Source organism: Leuciscus leuciscus, assembly GCF_965113295.1.
Source record: "Leuciscus leuciscus genome assembly, chromosome: 1".
NCBI lineage: Eukaryota > Metazoa > Chordata > Actinopteri > Cypriniformes > Leuciscidae > Leuciscus > Leuciscus leuciscus.
Window position 1 is genome coordinate 6,675,862 of NC_138725.1, and position 20,207 is coordinate 6,696,068.

Here is a 20,207-nt window from a genome sequence, read left to right on the forward strand (position 1 = left end):
GTACATGCGAATATGTAACATGTTAATGATGGAATTACTTTATTGCTATTAATAGTTATTATAAAGTCAAACTATATTTAGATTCACATATTATGGTGTTGTAGTTATTTGCCCGAAGAGGTTCATGTAAAGATAGGTTATTTATTTAATTATTTTGTTTTATTATTGGTGATTTATCACTTATTTTGGTGGTTATATTGTGAGAAATAACAGTATTGTCTTTCAGTAGAGCAGTTTTACAGGCTTATATCATGTATCCTGACTCAAATAATGTGTTTCTAACAGCAAACACTCAGAATAAAGTGAGATGATCTGCTGATGATCCTGAATGGCTTGTTGAATGAGTGTTGATAGTCTGAGGCTCATCAATATTAACAGATCTGTTGAAAACACTCTTTATTTCATGACAATAGTTCCTGTTTTCACCTCATTTATTATGCTGATGTCTTCAGATCTCCTGTAAATTGACACTTAAAGCTCATTTCATTGGTGTCAGCAGACTGAGGGGATTTGTTGGCTACTATATGTTTATTTCTGTCTTTATGCTTTTAACTGTTTTCCTTACCATTATTTATATTTGGAAGAATTTAAATTATTTATATTCTTTTCTATATTTCTAGATACCTGCATTTTAATGAAGAAGCAGAATAATGTTAGGATTGGTAATACAAATAATGAAAAATAATGAATTGGCATCAGTTACTGCACGATAAATAGATAGACAGACATAAATGCTTAGAAGTGTCATTTATTATAAAAACAAGTAATTTATATTTTTGATTTTGGCAGATCATCTCCTCCCACACTGGAATACATCATCAGTGAAGCTCCTCCCACACTAGAATACATCATCAGTGAAGCTCCTCCCACAGTAATTCTCCAATAAATGCTGTAAATTCCCATCAGCTACAAGTGAAGACGAGCATCAGAGCATCAGGAAGAGCTGAAATCTGCAAAGACTGAGTTTATTAAAGAGGACAGTGAGAACATGAGTGATCCAGAACCCTGCAGAATGAAACACACTGAAGATCCTGAAGAACAAAGAGGTTGGTGTTTATTCTCCATTAGGGATGGGCATTCGATTAAATTTTCTTAGTCGATCGTCTGGAGAATTAACGATCGACTATCGATTAATCATTAATATTTTTATATTGAAATTCATTATTTCTTTAACTTTTTATAAATTAAGAATGCAATGAAAATACAAAAATACAGTTTGTTTGTCCTCGATGAGATCTTTATTACAAGAAGATCAACTTGTGGCAGTGAAACTGGACGTTCGGTAGATTTGAAGATTCCTGCGGTGCTCTAAACCAGCGGAACCTGCAGCTGCGAGCCGGTGTTCTTAAACAGAGACCCATGGCCACTTCATCCGTTTTCTGTGATCGGATAGCTATCCGCTCGTGAAAAGACCAAATCTAAATGCCCTCCGAAACGCATTCGAGACGGATTTAAATCCGATCGCTCAAACCACTTCAGGAGGAGATCTGAGACGCATTCCAGACGAAACTGGACAAGAGTAAATGCATCTGGTTGTTGAAACCACATATGTAAATTTGACTTCTCCCAAAAATGATAAGAAATAAACGTGTGAGAGCGTGTTATAGGCTATATGTCATGTTATATCCAGATATGACGACGCTACTTGAACACGCATCACCACAGATGAGCATCTATTCATCAAGCCAACGTGCAAACTATCGCAAATCAAAGTCAAAGTCATTCATCAACACACAATCATCTTCATTAAAAGTAAAGAACCGAAATGATCTTACCAGGGCTGTTGCCGCAATATCTTGTTGCGGTCTTTGATTTAGAAATTTTCGCTGATGATCAATAAAATGCAGCTCATATCAGTTGCTGTCGATGACGTGCAACAATTTAAATATGCGTATAGCCCGGGAATTCAAGATCGGATTTATATCCGTTTTGCAAAAACACATTTATGTGACCAGGTGTAAATGGAATCGTTTTGATAAATCAGATAGCTATCCGATCTGAGAAAACGCATGAAGTTCCCATAGAACTTCTGCACCAGTCTACTGATTTCTGTTGAGAAAGATAAGCATGTTGACATGATCTGGGATCAGACGCGACCGCAACCTGGTGACAGCCAGTCCAGCCGCCGAAAACACCCGCTCTGAGGGGACTGACGTTGCCGGGATGCACAGGTACCTCCGCGCTAAAATTAATTCCATTGCTTCAAGACTCACACGCAACGCAGCCTGCATTAGTTTAATCGATAACAAATAAACGTGATCGACGAAATTCTTAACGATCAATTATCGATCGTCGATTAATCATGCCCATCCCTATTCTCCATTCATTCATGAGGCTGAAGAACATTCATGTTAGAAACCAGTGTTTCCCACATAATTAGATTCTATGGTGGTGGGGTGGGGGGTGATTAAGACACAACAAAAGGGTTAAATATATCATATATTTTTATTGATACGTATACACATTTCCATTGTCAACACTTAGTGTTAGATAACTTAAAGACATTGCTATGCCATTGCTACACTTTCTATGACTGCTGCACAGACTTCTTGTTGCAATTTTTGCACCCTTTGAACATTTTATTTTACGGGCCTTTCTGAAAAAAATATTTCAATGCCCTATCATATGGGAAGGCCTCAGGACAGGGTCCATTGATGGAGATCCTCAAGCAGGTTTAAGAAGATGAGAAGCTGGTTTCAGAGGTCTGCTTTCACCTAAGGACAAAGCAAAAGTCTGCAGTAGGGGTGCACCGATCCGACTTTTTCAGTCCCGATACCGATACCGATGCCTGGGCTTTGTGTATCTGTCGATACCCGATACCGATCCGATACTATTGTTGAATTAATAATAAACTGTATACCTTCCACCTTATACCTTCCTTGAAGAGACTAAAGGCACCAGACTTTACTAACTAAACATAACTAAGACAAAATAACAGATGTATGTAATGTGTTGAATTCTTATTTATTTAAAAAAACAATTGTGCATTCAAATCTAAAATATAATGTAATCAAACTCTTAAATTAAAATAAATAAAATGTAGCCACAAGAAACAAAACAGTGCATTGGTTGAACATACAATAGTAATCAAACAGTAACCAAACATTGTAAACATGTAAAAAATATAAAGTGCAAAATGCTGAAAACAGGAATTTAAAATGCAACATAGCAGCTGAACCTGAGAATAAACAAATAAAAAGTTGGTCGAACAACAACTTGATCACACATACAAATAATAACCAAACATTGTAAACATGTAGTGCAGTGTCACACCACCATCACAAACATGACCTGTGAATGCTCACTTAATCTGCAATGGCAAATTTAAATGTCAGTTTTAATGATCAATATGTTTCATATTTTAAAAAATGAAAACAAAAAGAAGCAGGGTTGTGTTTTATATTTCGTGTTGTTATAAATATATGCAGTAAAGAACAATTTGCCTCAAGGAGGACAATAAAAGTAATTTGAATTGAAGATGATCAATGTACGCGTTTGCCTGAACCACATTTATGTAGCCATTAATATGTTTAAGATTTTTTTTTTAATGAAAAGAGGCAGAGTGGTGTTTTATAACATATTTCGTTTTATTGTTGGCTAAAACATACATAAAGAGATGACCGGAGTAGCCAGAGCGAGCTGAGTGACGCGATCAAGAACGCTGCTGTTCCATTTGCAGAATAACCGGACTTGCCGCCTCTCGTCCTCGGGAGTTCGTTCTCCTGAGTCAAACTTGGCAAGTCCGAACTACCAAGGACGCAAGTCCGAAGTTTGCGTACTTGGTATTGAGAAACGGCCTCTGGCTCGCTCCATGTTGCTTCTAGCATGCGACACACACGTGAAGCTGACGAATGACGTAGGTTCTGCTGCGACGACAAAAAAAAAAAAAAACCTGGATCGGCCCGTGGATCTGTTATTTTTTCCGATCCCCGATCCAGCTATTTTGTCAGTATCGCGGCCGATATCCGATCCTAATATCGGATCGGTGCACCCCTAGTCTGCAGTCCTCCTCCTCTCCTACATCTCTCTCTACAGCTATTGCTTTCTGACCCTCTCTTGCTGCTTCATCTGCCACAGCTAAATCTTTGAAAATATTTTTCAATATTTATCTGGATTGAGGGAGCAAACAGTCGGCATCATGATTAAATACTTAACATTAACGTTATCTACTTGTACGGGCAGTCAATATTAACTAGCAGCTATTTACAGCGAGTTAACATTATGTATTACATGCTGTAACTGTTATTCTCATGTTAACATACCGTAGCTAATTATTAGCTAGGCTCCTTACATGCTTGCTAATAACTAAGGTGGGTCTCCGAGCCGCGTTTTCCATTACCCTGCAAATCGCGCAAATTGAAATTGCGAATTGAAAATACGCTCAATGGAAACGCGTCATTTATAAAAAACTCCCATTTATCGCAAAAAAGGTTTTACGCTCGCGTGAGGGTTTTTTTCAGGCAATTCGAAAAAAATATTTCGCAAAACTGCAATGGAAACTTTTGTGCATTTACAGTCACCTGACTTACAAAGCGTGGTGTGTTTGGACAGAATACGAGACAGAGTTCTGTATTAAATTCATAAAAGACAAAATAATTACAGGAATACAGGATTCTAAACCTCAAAGAAATGCCACAATCAAGACCTCGCAGCAGAAATGAGTGAGAAAACACCTCATATGTGCCACTCACAGTATAAGGGTCTTTCCATTAATGCTTGGATAACACGCTTAGGCCTACGTCTCTTTACGTTAATAATCATAATAATAATGTCTAGTTTGGTGGCTGTGATATATATATATATAAACCTACCAACGTCCGTTGCCATGATTTTTGGAAATTTTGCAATAGTTTTTTATTGATATGTAGAAATAAAATCACAACAGTTTTGCGTGAATCTGTAATGGAAACGTGACAGCGTTTAACATAGACTAACTTCTCAGAGTTATGTTGTGCAACATTGTTCATTATACTAACCATTCAACTCCGGATTGATTCTGGAATCTTCGCTGAGGGAATAAGCACCGGCAACAATCCGTCCTCCAACGCATGCTCATGTTTTCAAATCGTGCTGGAAGAGGAGGGGATCCGTTGTCAGTTTATGAGAGAGAGGGAGCAAGCTGCGCGCAGCTCTACAATAAAATACAGTTTTACCCATATTAAATAGTTTAAAAATCTGAAAATCAATCCGTGGCGGTTGATATTGTGGGCCGCCACAAATTAATGAATTTTCAAGCACATCATCACATTTAGATAAACAGTTCAACTATGAAATGGTACAGAATGTTCTGGGTTTGTTTCAACAAATGGTCAGTAAAGGGAGGTTTGAGACATTTTTATTAGGGATGCACCGATCCACATTTTTTCACTTCCGATCCGATCCCGATACCTGAATTTGGATATCGGCCGATACCGATACTATTCCGATACCAGAGCTGTGTTTGCTTTAATATTATTATTATCATTATTGTTTATTTTATATGATGCTGAAATAAACTCCTCTCAACAGGCAAGTATGATATGTAGGCCTACATATTTATGCATGTTTGGTAAGTATAAGGTCAGAAAAGGAAGTCAGAAAAACAGTAAATCCTGTTAACAGGAAAAATCCCATTCTGAAAACAAATATGCAACTGTAGGTCATGTCAATATTTATTACATTCCCAAAATGTCAAATACTTGAGTCTTGAAATATAAGAAAAGTGCAAGTGTAAACATCTTACACACACACACACACTATCTAAAGGGTGATCCTCGCTCCGATGCTGTAACTCTCTCGATGAATGCTCGATCAACATCAGCCATGTGCAAACAGACAAGCGGATTTCGCCTCAGACGCGCGTCATTTTCGCCTCAGACGCGCGTCAATTTCGCTTCAAACTTTTGCTTTTTACGAGCGTCAATTTCGCACTGGACGCGCGAATGGATTCAAAATATTCAAGCGTCCAACTAGACGCGGCAGACGCGAATTTGACGCGCTATTCGCGTTTGGTGTTAACGTGGTGCTTTTTTAAATGTTTGATTGCATTCGTTGTGTTGTACGACGCGAGGGAGCTTCAACGAGCTCTGAATTACGGCTTTGCAAACATTGCATTTTGCTGTCTTGCTCTGCGGTGTTTCCAGTGTGAAGAATTTCCACACAGCGGCCGCAAACTGCGGAATGGATTTCCTGAGCGGTGGCGTGTCTCATAACTCTGTGTCTCATTGAGCCGCGCCTCCGTTCAGGAAATCCATTCCGCAGTTTGCAGCCAGCTAGCAGACTAGCCGGCGGGAATCACTTTTGGAGTCATTTCAGCAGACAACATTAAAGCGCAGACATGACTCAAGGATATCGGATATCTCCGCAGGTTGGATCGGGAAAATCCGATACGTGAATTACGCTGGTATCGGTCCCGATACCGATACTGGATCGGATCGGCCCCATCCCTAATTTTTATATTGATTTTCGACATCAGATCAGGCTAAATACTATTTTAACTGTTTCTCAGTTTATGGCCAGCAATAAAAACGCCCCTTTAACGTTACATTTTGAGTGGATGAATGATGAGCGCGAGACGACGAAATGGATGCCAATAAGATTCTGAATGGGAAGTTTAATTTTAAAAAAGTGGCCAAATGGTTCAATTGACAAGACCAAAGTGATCTATGTGTTTTGTCGTTGTGAACTGAGCTATCATCGCAGCACGTCCAGTCTGAAACACCACTGGATGGCCAAACACACACACAGCTGATGCGAATTCTCCGCCCCCTCGTCAATAACAGGACCTCGTCAGTATTTCTTTCACCCTTTTATTGATGGACAGTGTTACATTGTGTGAGAGATTATTTGCTCCAAGTGAGAATGTTAGTGTGAAATTGAACACTACAGTATATGCCAATGTTGTTTTGTTGTTTATATGCCAATGTTGTCAAAAAAACATTTGCACAAAGCAAACCAATCCACTTTTCCATGTTGATAAGAGCATTAAAATGAGAAAAATGGGGCAAAACGAAATCAAGAGACATTTAGAATAGATACAAATGTGCGATTAATCGCGAGTTAACTATGACATTAATGCGATTAATCGCGATTAAACATTTTAATCGTTTGACAACACTAATTTATACACATAACTTGAGATCAGAGTTTTAAAATCAAACAGTTTAAAAGAGAACAATACATCACGGTTGTTTAAACCAATGAGCATTAAGCTGTGTCGTCAGCAAGTCGTCAGCAAGTCGTTTCCCATCATGCTTTGGATCATCAGTCGGTGGAGAGCAACTGCAGTATCCGACACGTCCGCCTTGCGCTCGCGAAAGTTTCAGACACACGTCAGCATGACATCAGAGCAAGGCGGACCGCACTCGGACACATTTATAACCAGCATGCACCTCGCGCTCATCAACGGTGTTCAGTTCTGCGCAGATTTTGCTCATCAAGCCGATTTATTTTTTCTTGTCTTCCCATCATGCAGTAGAAGGAGCCCAGATGATGTCACTTCCTGTGTGTCACAGTATTAAGAAATGCTCTGTTTTTAAAAGGAGGAAAATCATGTCAGGAGTAACAGGGTTGAGTGAAACATGTAGGACACAGATAATGCTAATAAAAGAGTTAATTTAAAGCCAGTTAAAGTTATGGCCACTCTACACTTTGAGCTTGTGAAGTTTCTACAGACATTGCAACGGCCGTGAAATGACGTCACATTCTGCGGCAGCTTTTTTACAAACACAAGTTCAACATATAACAAATAATAATAATTAAAAATGTAAAAATAAACAATCCACTCCACTTGAATGCACTTGTGTTATTTCTCACAGGGTAATTCACTTGAGCTTGTGTTTCTGGTGTCCCACTTTCACATGCGCATTGTAACGTTTTCACACACTCTTTGGTTTGGTTTTCTTTTTCTTTAATGCTGGGGTGCCAGACAGGATTTCTGTCATTAATTTAGTTCTGTTTACGAAAACGTACAAAGGTCTTGTGCAGTCTGGTTTCTCTTTCACAAAACCCCTCTCTTACTTGAGAAAAGAATTTGCATCATTCAATATGACAGACAACTAGAATTCATTCAAATACATTCACCTAAAGGATTATTAGGAACACCATACTAATACTGTGTTTGACCCCCTTTCGCCTTCAGAACTGCCTTAATTCTACGTGGCATTGATTCAACAAGGTGCTGAAAGCGTTCTTTAGAAATGTTGGCCCATATTGATAGGATAGCATCTTGCAGTTGATGGAGATTTGTGGGATGCACATCCAGGGCACGAAGCTCCCTTTCCACCACATCCCAAAGATGCTCTATTGGGTTGAGATCTGGTGACTGTGGGGGCCATTTTAGTACAGTGAACTCATTGTCATGTTCAAGAAACCAATTTGAAATGATTCGAGCTTTGTGACATGGTGCATTATCCTGCTGGAAGTAGCCATCAGAGGATGGGTACATGGTGGTCATAAAGGGATATACATGGTCAGAAACAATGCTCAGTTAGGCCGTGGCATTTAAACGATGCCCAATTGGCACTAAGGGGCCTAAAGTGTGCCAAGAAAACATCTCCCACACCATTACACCACCACCACCAGCCTGCACAGTGGTAACAAGGCATTATGGATCCATGTTCTCATTCTGTTTACGCCAAATTCTGACTCTACCATCTGAATGTCTCAATAGAAATCGAGACTCATCAGACCAGGCAACATTTTCCCAGTCTTCAACTGTCCAATTTTGGTGAGCTCGTGCAAATTGTAGCCTCTTTTTCCTATTTGTAGTGGAGATGAGTGGTACCCGGTGGGGTCTTCTGCTGTTGTAGCCCATCCGCCTCAAGGTTGTGCGTGTTGTGGCTTCACAAATGCTTTGCTGCATACCTCGGTTGTAACGAGTGGTTATTTCAGTCAAAGTTGCTCTTCTATCAGCTTGAATCAGTTGGCCCATTCTCCTCTGACCTCTAGCATCAACAAGGCATTTTCGCCCACAGGACTGCCGCATACTGGATGTTTTTCCCTTTTCATACCATTCTTTGTAAACCCTAGAAATGGTTGTGCGTGAAAATCCCAGTAACTGAGCAGATTGTGAAATAGTCAGACCGGCCCGTCTGGCACCAACAACCATGCCACGCTCAAAATTGCTTAAATCACCTTTCTTTCCCATTCTGACATTCAGTTTGGAGTTCAGGAGATTGTCTTGACCAGGACCACACCCCTAAATGCATTGAAGCAACTGCCATGTGATTGGTTGATTAGATAATTGCATTAATGAGAAATTGAACAGGTGTTCCTAATAATCCTTTAGGTGAGTGTATATATATTAACAAATATCAACACAGTTTTAAGTGTCTCAAATAATTTTTTGGTTTGAGTAGGAAGAAGAAAAACAAAAATTAGTTCACAAATTGTCCCGCCACAAGGGCTACAAAAAAGAAACAAAATTAGCTCAAGTCACAAGATCAGCAGTAATTCCAACAGTTTAGTTCATATAGTTCAATAGTTCACATAGACAGTAAGGGAAAAAAATATATAAAAACATTTCCCCGATCAAAAAACAGTCAACAGTCAAAAGTCAAGTCACGTCAGAACTGGCCTAGTGTACTCACGGCTCCTTTTTCCTTTAATAGTCTGGTCCATGTTTTTCTGGAACTTCCCAGACATGATTAACAGGCTGGAGGCTCCCAATCCGTCAATTCCGCCCAGATTTTAGAACTGCTCACTCGTACTGTTAGCCCTGCAGCATCTCAACGACCATCCGCTAGTCACACAATGACGAGGATACAATGCTTTCCTTTTAATGATCCAGAGCGCGATTGATTAGAACGCAGACAATACACACTTTTGCCACGGATAAAACAATAAATTGCGGGAGTCTTCGAGCGGAGCTCCGTGAGATACACTCACTGGCTTGGCTTCCGACAGCCGCCTCAACTTCCTTGAGCGGCGCACATCATCCAGATAAAGGTAACTGGGCTGGACCCAAGACCTCACCATCTTCGTCGCTATCTTATGACGACCGCAGATTCACATACTATATACATTGTTTTGATTTTTATGGATAATGAACTCGGATTATATTACAGATGAAAGATGACTGATAAATCTAGGATAAATAAACATTTAATTGCTTATTTTATGACGACATCGTCACAGCATGAATGGAAGTCAGTGCAAGGAAAAGTCTAGTGTGAATGGCCATTAATAGTTAAAATGTTTTAGTCAAATAAATATCAATCTCAAAGTTGGTATCGAAACATGGCAGTATTGTATATTTGAATGTTAATATCATGTTAGATAATTGTGTCATTGATCAAATATATTCAATAGTTCTTGCTAAAGAAACATGGGATTCGTGCCTATAATGTTTTAAAAATAATAATTGGAAGATAAATTTACCTCGTTCATGGAAAGTTTCAAGGACATATAATCAGTTATAAAAAGGCATCAAATTATCATAATATTTTATAGCAGTTGTCTACTTTCTACTATTACATCAGGGCTCATTTTAATGTCCTTTCACTTTATATTTCTCTCTTTTAATTATTTTGATGTACTGAAAATTAAATGTGATCTTTTTTTTCTTTCCTGTCAGGCCTGATGGACGTGAAGGAGGAGAGTGAAGAACTGAGTGAAGTGAAAGAGGAGAGTGAAGAACTGAGTGAAGTGAAAGAGGAGAGTGAAGAACTGAGTGAAGTGAAGGAGGAGAGAGAAGAACTGAGTGAAGTGAAGGAGGAGAGTGAAGAACCGAGTGAAGTGGAGGAGGAGAGAGAAGAACCGAGTGAAGTGAAGGAGGAGAGTGAAGAACCGAGTGAAGTGAAGGAGGAGAGTGAAGAACTGAGTGAAGTGAAGGAGGAGAGTGAAGAACTGAGTGAAGTGGAGGAGGAGAGTGAAGAACTGAGTGAAGTGAAGGAGGAACATCATGTCAAACCTGGAGAAAAACCTTTGAGTCGCTCAAAGACTAAAAATAAATTTTTAAAGAAAACAAGAGCCAAGAATTCTTTCACCTGCACTCAGTGTGGGAAGAGTTTCACAACCAAACAAAGTCTTGAGATTCACATGAGAGTTCACACCGGAGAGAAGCCGTTCTCATGTGATCAATGTGGGAAGAGTTTCAGCCAATTATCTTCCCTTCATGTTCACATGAGGATCCACACCGGAGAGAAGTCGTTCTCATGTGATCAATGCGGGAAGAGTTTCAGCCAATTATCTTCCCTTCATGTTCACATGATGATCCACACCGGAGAGAAGCCGTTCACATGTGATCAGTGTGGAAAGAGATTCTCATGCAAACAATATCTTAAAGAACACATGAGGATCCACACCGGAGAGAAGCCTTTCACATGTGATCAGTGCGGCAAAACATTTCTTAGGTCATCAGGCCTGAAGACACACCTGACAGTTCATACGAAGGAGAAGCCGCATTCATGTTCTGTGTGTGGAAAGAGTTTTTCACAGCTGCCTAGTTTACTTAGACATGAGAAAACTCACACTGGTGTGAGAGAGTACATGTGCTTTGAGTGTGAGAAGACTTTTATTACAGCAAACGATTTAAAACAGCACCAGAGAATTCACACTGGAGAAAAACCTTACAAGTGTTCACACTGTGACAAGAGATTCAATCAGTCAGAACATCTGAGATCACATGAGAGGATCCACACTGGAGAAAAACCTTACAAGTGTTCACACTGTGACAAGAGATTCAGTCAGTCAGCAAATCTGAGATCACATGAGAGGTACCACACAGGAGAAAAACCTTACAAGTGTTCACACTGTGACAAGAGATTCAATCAGTCAGAACATCTGAGATCACATGAGAGGAACCACACTGGAGAGAAGCCTTACAAGTGTTCACACTGTGACAAGAGATTCAAACACTTAACAGGTCTGATAACACATGAGAGGATCCACACTGGAGAAAAACCTTACAAGTGTTCACACTGTGACAAGAGATTCAGTCGGTCATCATCTCTGAGATCACATGAGAGGATCCACACTGGAGAAAAACCTTACAAGTGTTCACACTGTGACAAGAGATTCAAACACTTAACAGGTCTGATAACACATGAGAGGATCCACACTGGAGAAAAACCTTACAAGTGTTCACACTGTGACAAGAGATTCAATCAGCTATCACATCTGAGATCACATGAGAGGATCCACAGCAGAGAGAAGCCGCACACGTGTGGAAGAGATTCTCTTTTAAAAGTCACCTGAAGCAACACATGATGATCCATGCAGGGGAGAAACCACATCACCGCATGCATCGTTAAAATAGTCCAACAGACTACAGTGGCTCAACCTTAAGTTTATCAAGCTACAAGAGTACTAGCTATTTGTGTTTATCAAGCGATGAGAATACCCCGCTCTCTCCTCCGTAATATTTACATATGATTTGACAGTTTACTTGAATAAATACCTAAAATATAAAAGGAGTGCATCATGCCTGACCCCTACATGAACACTTTTGGTTTTGTGGATCAGAAAATTCAACTGAAAATAAATACTGGTTTAGAAAATATTAAGCACGATTTCCAAAATCTTGTGCAATGCCACACAGGAAAACTGGCAGAGTAATTTTTCCAGAGTCATTTTTTACCTCAAAAATAGTTGTTTTTTATCTATTTTGAGTGAACAGAGTAAAATGTGTCCATAGAGTGGGAGCAAAATTAAAGAGTAACTGTGACTCCTCCCCAAAATCTTCTCCGAAAGTTTCGTTTATCCGCCATTACGTTGGATACGGCGATCGCGATCGCTGTATGTGGATTTGGAAGAAGTTGTGCTTCTGCTGGATGTAAAAGTAAGTAGAATTTCAAAGTTGTATTACTCATTTTCATAATAATCGCCTCTGTTTTGAGCTCAGATCACTTTGCCGCGTTTTTTTAAACATTACAGAGATCGCTTTCTAATGTTAACTTGCTGTGAAGTTTAACGTGGACGTTAGTGCTCGACAAGACTTGTTTAGCTAGCTAACGAGGGAAAATCACTAACGTTAATCACTTGTTAGATACAATACAATACAATACAATACAATACAATCTTTATTTATAGAGCACAATTTAAAAACAACCGAAGTTGACCAAAGTGCTTTACAACACTATAGATACTACAAATAAATACACAGTAAGAAAGACACAAATTTATAAAACATAATAACATAGAAGCTGTGAACACAGACGAGGTTCCTAAGGCCAGAAACACAGAACAATAGTTCAAGGGATGTTAAACGCCAAGGAAAACAGATAGGTTTTAAGAGTGGACTTAAAAACAGACAAGGTTGGGGCAGTTCTGATGTAAAGCGGGAGATCGTTCCATAACTTTGGACCCACAACAGAAAAGGCACGGTCACCTCTGGTTTTTAGTCTTGTCCTAGGCACTTGCATCAAATTAAAATGAGTAGATCTGAGTGATCTTGATGGAATGTAAGGCTGTAACAAATCAGTTAAAGGACAAGTTCGGTATTTTACACTTAAAGCCCTGTTTTCAGATCGTTTCTGATGAAATATGTTACGAGTTTCAAATTGAGAAACTGGAGTAACAAAAAGATTTTGACTGGGGTTCACTACTCTCAACTCTCGATGTCAGCCTGGAAGACAAAATCATACTCGGTTAGAGAAAGAGCGAACCGCCATCTTCATTTCCAAATCTCAATATCTTTATTACAAATGTATCAAATTATAGTATAAAACAATAACATTCCCTTTGTGTAAACATGTTTCAGTTTCAGTGCAATTTCAATCTAAGCACCTCAATAAAGGCTTTCTCTTTACTCTTCACATATCAGCGGGCGACATTTCACACTCATATTCACAAAATAATTATGTCTCTGGAAAAATAAACATCACTTTCTTTAAAGTGCAACAACATCCCAAGGATAGATCATATTTTAAGCTATACAGTTATTTATATATGTTTATATAACTAGTTTTCTTTTAAACCTACTTACTAATGAAATAATATGAATCACAAACCCTCTTTGGCTGTTTACAAACTTACAAAATTACTTTAAAGTCACAACATGAATATTACACATTGGGAAAACTGTTCAAATTATAATACGCTGTCAGACACAGACAGCCAACTGCTTCTGTAACTAGTAACAACTCTCTTTTCTTGACATTTACAATATTTGTATAATCTGTCAGGATACCTTAAAACACTAAATAAAACATTTCTAGGGAGTGAGGACCTCAATGCACCGATTTACACATTCAGTTACAATACCAACGTGTTATACAGCCACTAGCGCCATTGTTTACACATGCTTTCTCCCGCGATTATAAACGCAGCTCTCTAACTCGGTTTCACACATCAAACAGTCCATTACAGTTTCAATACACTTCAGGAGGAAACAGTTCATATGATTGTTTTTTTGTTTTTTACAAGGTACGAACTTGGAAGACAAAATCATACTCGGTTAGAGAAAGAGTGAACCGCCATCTTCATTTCAAAATCTCAATATGAGAGAAGAGGAAGACGTCCATCACTTAGGCGGCGCGGTGCAACAATACCCGCACTTTGGTTCCGCTTTCTTTGGTTCCCCCCTAATTTATATTGTACAACACAATAACAGTCGCAATTCTAGTTAACGCTGTATGTTATTAGATAAACTCATATCCTTTAAACATTAAATTGTCACTTAAAGGTGTATCACACACTCCCCAACAAATAAAAGTGGCTCCTGACACAAGATATTCTGAACAATTTCACTCTGAACATTCACACTTTTTTTTTTTTCAACACAACACATTTCAACTCTCAATTAATTTATCCTATATGTCCTATAAAGTGTGTTTGCCAGTTCTCATCTGAGAATGGAATGTATGTAATTGTGAATTTATGTATGTGATTGTCTTTCATGGCTTCTCATCCACAGTGAGCTGGGTACACTACAGGTAAGTAAGGGTATGGGGGGATGGACAGGGGTTGGAAGTGGTGGAGGTATGGTGCACTGAGACACTGGTAAGTACACTGAACTGGCTGGATTTCAACTGCACTCACAGTGGGCCGCGGGTGATAAGCGGGTTGACCCAGGGATGGGTAAGTAAACGCATATTTTGGCCGTCTCTCTCTCGTGGACTGTCTCAGTGGGACCTGATGTTCAGGTTGTGGTGTGGAGACATTGTTCTCTTGATGGACAGCATACAGTTCCTCTTGAACAGTCGCCGGCTGAAGCTGCTCCATGCCATGTTCATCGTCACTGGATGTCCCCTGTTCCTCGTCTCTAACACTCTCCCTGTCCTGTTCAGGTTCTGCATGAATCATTTCTCCCAGGTAGGTCTCATTCTGTTCAGATCTGTTTTTGCAGCCAGGAGTAACATGCGGCACAGGTACGTAACTTCCAGCTCTTGGCTTCTCCATCGGTATTCGCAACCAGTATCGAGGCATACCTTCCTCTTCCTCAGAGTCCCTTATATCTGGGTCCTGTGTCTCATGCGTAGGTTTCGGGCTGTCTGAAACTCTCTTCTTTCTCTTTTGTGACTCAGCTATGTTGGTCATCGGGTTCTGAGGTGGCTCTACAGGTAGGTCGTTGACTTGCAACAGGAGGTTCCTGTGTAGAGTGTGAACTGGTCGGCCTCCCGCCTCCGGGCTTACTTTGTAGACAGGATTATCTCCAACCTGTTCTCTCACAATGTAAATAAGCTGCTCCCAGTACGGTCTAAGCTTTCCAGGGCCTCCTCGTTCACTGAGATTGCGTACAAGGACTCTGTTCCCAGGCTGAAGAACCACACCTCTGCTCCGTTTATCATAGTATGTCTTCCCTTTGGAGCTGGACTGTTGGCTGTTTGCATTTGCTATTCGGTATGCCTCCACCATTTTTCCTGCCCATTTCTCAGCATATCCTTTTGGTCCATTAGTTTCAGCTCCCTCATCTGTTATGAGGCCGTAGAGGATGTCCACTGGTAGGCGAGGATGCCGGCCATATAACAAAAAGAACGGGGAGAAACCTGTGGCCTCGTGCCTTGTACAATTATATGCCTGGAGTACATGAGGCAGGTGGTCCTTCCAATTCTCCTTCTCTTTCTCTCCCAAGGTGCGGAGCATCTGCAATAGCGTGCGATTGAGCCTTTCCGCAGGATTGCCCTGGGGATGATACAGAGAGGTTCTCGAGTGGGCGACACCAGCTAGTTGCCTGAGAGTTCTGAAGAGTTAATTCTCAAACTCTCGACCCTGGTCGTGGTGTAGTTTGGCCGGGTATCCAAATCTGTGGATGAAATCATTGAAAAGCCTGTCAGCAGCCGTCTTACCAGCCTTGTTCCTCGTGGGGTAGGCTTGCGTGAATCTGGTGAAGTGGTCAACCACTACCAGGATATACTCGTATCCACCTCTGCAGGCTTCCAGGTGAAGGAAATCGATGCACACCAGCTCAAGGGGCGAATTTGAGGTAATATTTCACATTGGTGCTCTTTCATGTGTGGCTGGCTTCTTCTGTTTAATGCAAGAGCACTTCCTTGTCACATACTCCTCTATCTCTCTTTTCATGAAAGGCCAGTAGAATCGCTCCCTCGCTAGGCTCAGAACTTTTTCAACGCCAACATGGCACATGTTGTTATGCAGCTGGGTGAGTACTGTTCGTTTGTAGGTGGCGGGCAGGACCAGTTGTTGTCGACCTGCACTCTTCCTGTAGAGAAGGTCATTCTCTATGTATAATCTGTTCCACTCTCTTTACAGTCTCCTTGCATGTGTGTCCATCCTCTCTTTGTCATCCTCTGTTAGTGGTGTGCCGTTTTCCTTCAACGCCATCACTTTCCCAATAGCAGGGTCTTTTCTTTGTTCCCTCACCAGCTCATCATGACTGACTTCCGGCAGAGGCTCAACTTGAGGTTGGCTGTGGGATGTTAAGTTGAGGGCTGCCACCCAGGCCACGTCTCCTTGTTGTGCTCGCCGGCTTCCTTCCCATACAGCGCATACTGCCTCCTCCGATAACTCTTCCGAACACCCCGCCATGAATGTGTCGATGTCCAGGGGGCAGCGTGATAAGGTGTCAGCATCGATGTTGGTTTTGCCTGGCCGGTATTTGATGTCGAACTGGAAATCAGCCAGCTGCCCCACCCACCGGTGACCCACTGCGTTGAGTTTGGCAGTACTCAGAATGTATGTGAGGGGATTATTGTCCGTGAAGACTGTGAAATGCGGGGCATAGAATAAGTAGTCACGGAACTTTTCAGATATCGCCCACTTCAACGCGTGAAATTCAAGCTTTCCGCTGTGTAGGTGATAATTTTGTTCCGCTGATGTTAGTGTGCGTGACCCGTATCCAATCACCCTCATCTTCCCATCCTGGTTCTGATAAAGAACTGCACAGAGTCCTTTTTGGGAGGCATCTGTGTGTAGTGTGAAGGGGCGGTTGAAATCGGGATACGCCAGCACTGGGGGTTTGGTCAGCCGGTTCACCAGCTGTTCAAGGATCTGTTGGTGTTGTGTATTCCATTCTACCGGAGTACGGGAGGACTGCTGATTGCATCTTGTTTTTCCTCGTGGCAGTTTGACTGGAGAGGTGCTGGGCTTCGACTGGAGCAGGTCGTATAGGGGCTTGGCTATGCGTGAGAAGTCCTGCACGTATGTTCGATAATAGCTCAGGAACCCAAGCAACTGCCTGACGTCCCCAACTGTCGTCCCCAACTGTCGTCTTGTCTTTCAGTGCCCGCACTGCTTCGAGGTCTTTGGGGTCTATTTTTACTCCTTCCGCTGACACCAGACGGCCGAAATATCGGACGACCTTGCGGAAGAGCTCGCATTTCTCCGGCTTCAGCTTTACCCCGTGGTGTTGCAAGGCTTGGAGAACTCTGCGTAGCACCTGCACATGCTCATCAAAGGACCTGGAGAAGCACAACACGTCGTCGAGGTAAGGGATGCAGCATTCATCTCTCAGCATGTCAAGCATACTTTCCATGCTCCTTTGAAAAGCAGCTGGGGCATTTGATAGCCCAAAGGGTATTCGGACCCACTCGTAGAGGCCCCAAGGGGTAATGAATGCGGTCAGGTACCTTGATTCTTCAGCAATAAAGCCTTGATGGTAGGCTTTCCCCTGATCGAGGATCGAAAACCAGGTGTATCCTCCCAGGGAGTCAGTGAGGTCCTGAATTCTGGGAAGAGGGTGACGGTCTGGCACAGTTTTGTTGTTGAGGAGTCGGTAGTCAACACACAGGCGTAAGGACCCATCCTTCTTTCTTACACAGATGACAGGAGCTGAATAAGGCGACTGGGACTTCACGATCCACCCTTTTACCAACAGCTCCTGGATGTATTCCTTAACTTCCCTGTAGAGTGGCTTTGGGATGGATGCGTAGGCCCTCTGAACTGGGATGTCGTCCTTAGTCCTGATCTCCATCTGTAGGGAGGGGATGCACCCTATATCGTCACTGTCGCGGGCGAATGCTCCACATTCCTCATAGAGCACTTCCTTTACCGCCTGTTGTTGTTCAGGGCTGAGGTGACTGATATCAACAGGAGGAAGCCAGGACTCGGGTCGAGAGGTGCTGGGAGAAGCGACGGACTTAACCTCAACTGATGTCATCTTTCTTGGTGTAGGATCAGCCTGATGTGACTCTGGTGTATTGGTCTCAATTACCTTGATAACATGTTGGATGGTTCCCAGAGAGGTTCTCCTCGGCAGGGTGACCTCATGCTTTGAGTGATTGGAGATGGGCACCTTAACATAAGGCCGTCGGGTGTTATTGATTTCCAAGAGGCCTTCTCCTACACTCAGCTGCCCTAAGACAACGCTTTCCTCCGTCGGTTCGTATAGAACAGTGGGGTTAGAGACATCAAAGTTTGGGGGTACCCTACATAAGCTGTCCTGCCAGGGGGAATGATGGTATGGTCTTGTTTGTTATTTGTTAATGTTTGGGACTGAAGCTGCTCACCGGTCTCTGGGCGTCCCTCCACAAAGACCGAGCCCCGTTTCCCTGTACCCTGACTCGTTGCAGACATCCCACTGCTCTGTGTCCTGCCTCACCACACACGAAGCAATGGTTACACTCCTGTGCATTCTGTTCAGTACATTTCGGACAACGAGCTGTCCTACCTCTCACCTGGACTGCAGGTTGTCCCAACTGTGCTTGGACAGGTCTGCTAGAGGTTGGCTGAGAAGGTGGGTAAGACACCCGAGGATTTTCTGTCCGCTGCTCAATCAAAGAAGCCACCATGTGTGTCAGGGTCTCTACCTGAGAAGTGAGTTGTTGTATTGTCTGGAGATTTTCATTGTTTGATGGTGTATCCCATGACTTGTTATTGTTGTTATGGTCTCTCGTCTCAACCTTGGCGCTGTGTGCTTGTGTTACCTTTTGTCGGGGGGGGTTGGCCCAGTCTGCGCTGGTGCTCGTTCTCATCACTTATTATTTTCATGACCTGGCGCAAGATTTCCTCATCTGTGACTTGGCTGTTTGAGATTAGAGGTCTCAGTCTCTGTCGGAGGTCAGCATGTTTTGTCCCCAAACCCTGATAGATAGTATGGAGGAACACTTCCTGGATGGTCTTGGGATCATATGAAATGTCCGCACTGGCCTGTCGGGACTGGAAAAGGATTTTCTGCTTAAGCCCAATCATGCGGTAGAGAAACTGCTGTGGTGATTCTTGGTCTGATTGCCTGGCGCACATCAATTCCTGGAACATCTCAGTCGTTGCTTTCTCTCCGAGGTGAGACCTGAGGAAGCCTTTGAGTTCAGATACTGTAACTGAATCTTTGTTTACGAGCATATCTTTAAAAGCCCCCGGTTTGATGATCCTCAACACCCCTCTCACCACTTCTGCTTCTGCAAAGCCCTCTTTCACTCCCTCGTCGATTTGTTTGCTGATATTGTTGTAATTTAAATCAGAGTTCTGATCCCCAATTTGACCACCATGTACTTTGAAGTCTCTGCGCTGCAGGTAGGAAAGGTCCTTCAGTATTACGGGTCTCTCTGAGATCATCTGTGGCATCCGGTGTAACTCTGACTCGCCCTGGTGGAGGTAAGTTGTGGGTGATGAGGTTTCTGTAAATTCATGTCGTCGCAGTTTCTCACCCAGCTCTTCATACACTTGTCTCAGTTCAACACAAGGACTGTGTTGTTGTATTGGTATGTGTGTTAGAGTGGGGTTGTGTTTGCATAACTGTACTGTTAGGGTGAGAATGAGGTTGTGATGTAGGGTTTGGAATTGTAGTGGATGGACTTTGACTAGGTGTAACGTGTGTGCTACCATCACTCAATGTACCCACTGGAAAATTAACAGGATCATCAGCATTAATTACTCCACCTATCAAATCA

General features: G+C 41.9%; 3 protein-coding genes across 3 annotated transcripts in view; 2 read left to right on the plus strand and 1 right to left on the minus strand.

The window, feature by feature from the left end:
* LOC309492186 (uncharacterized protein) overlaps positions 1-20,207 on the minus strand; it is a 202,022-nt gene that overhangs the window by 99,904 nt on the left and 81,911 nt on the right. The gene's annotated exons all lie outside the window — the stretch shown is intronic.
* Positions 1-20,207, plus strand: part of LOC309490425 (uncharacterized protein) — a 131,133-nt gene that overhangs the window by 38,150 nt on the left and 72,776 nt on the right. The gene's annotated exons all lie outside the window — the stretch shown is intronic.
* On the plus strand, positions 835-12,962 carry LOC309490593 (uncharacterized protein). The gene is made up of 2 exons (XM_082159823.1): positions 835-1,046; positions 10,556-12,962. Exons 1-2 carry the CDS (start codon positions 989-991, stop codon positions 12,175-12,177), a joined length of 1,680 nt encoding a protein of 559 aa, XP_082015949.1. The 5' UTR covers positions 835-988; the 3' UTR covers positions 12,178-12,962.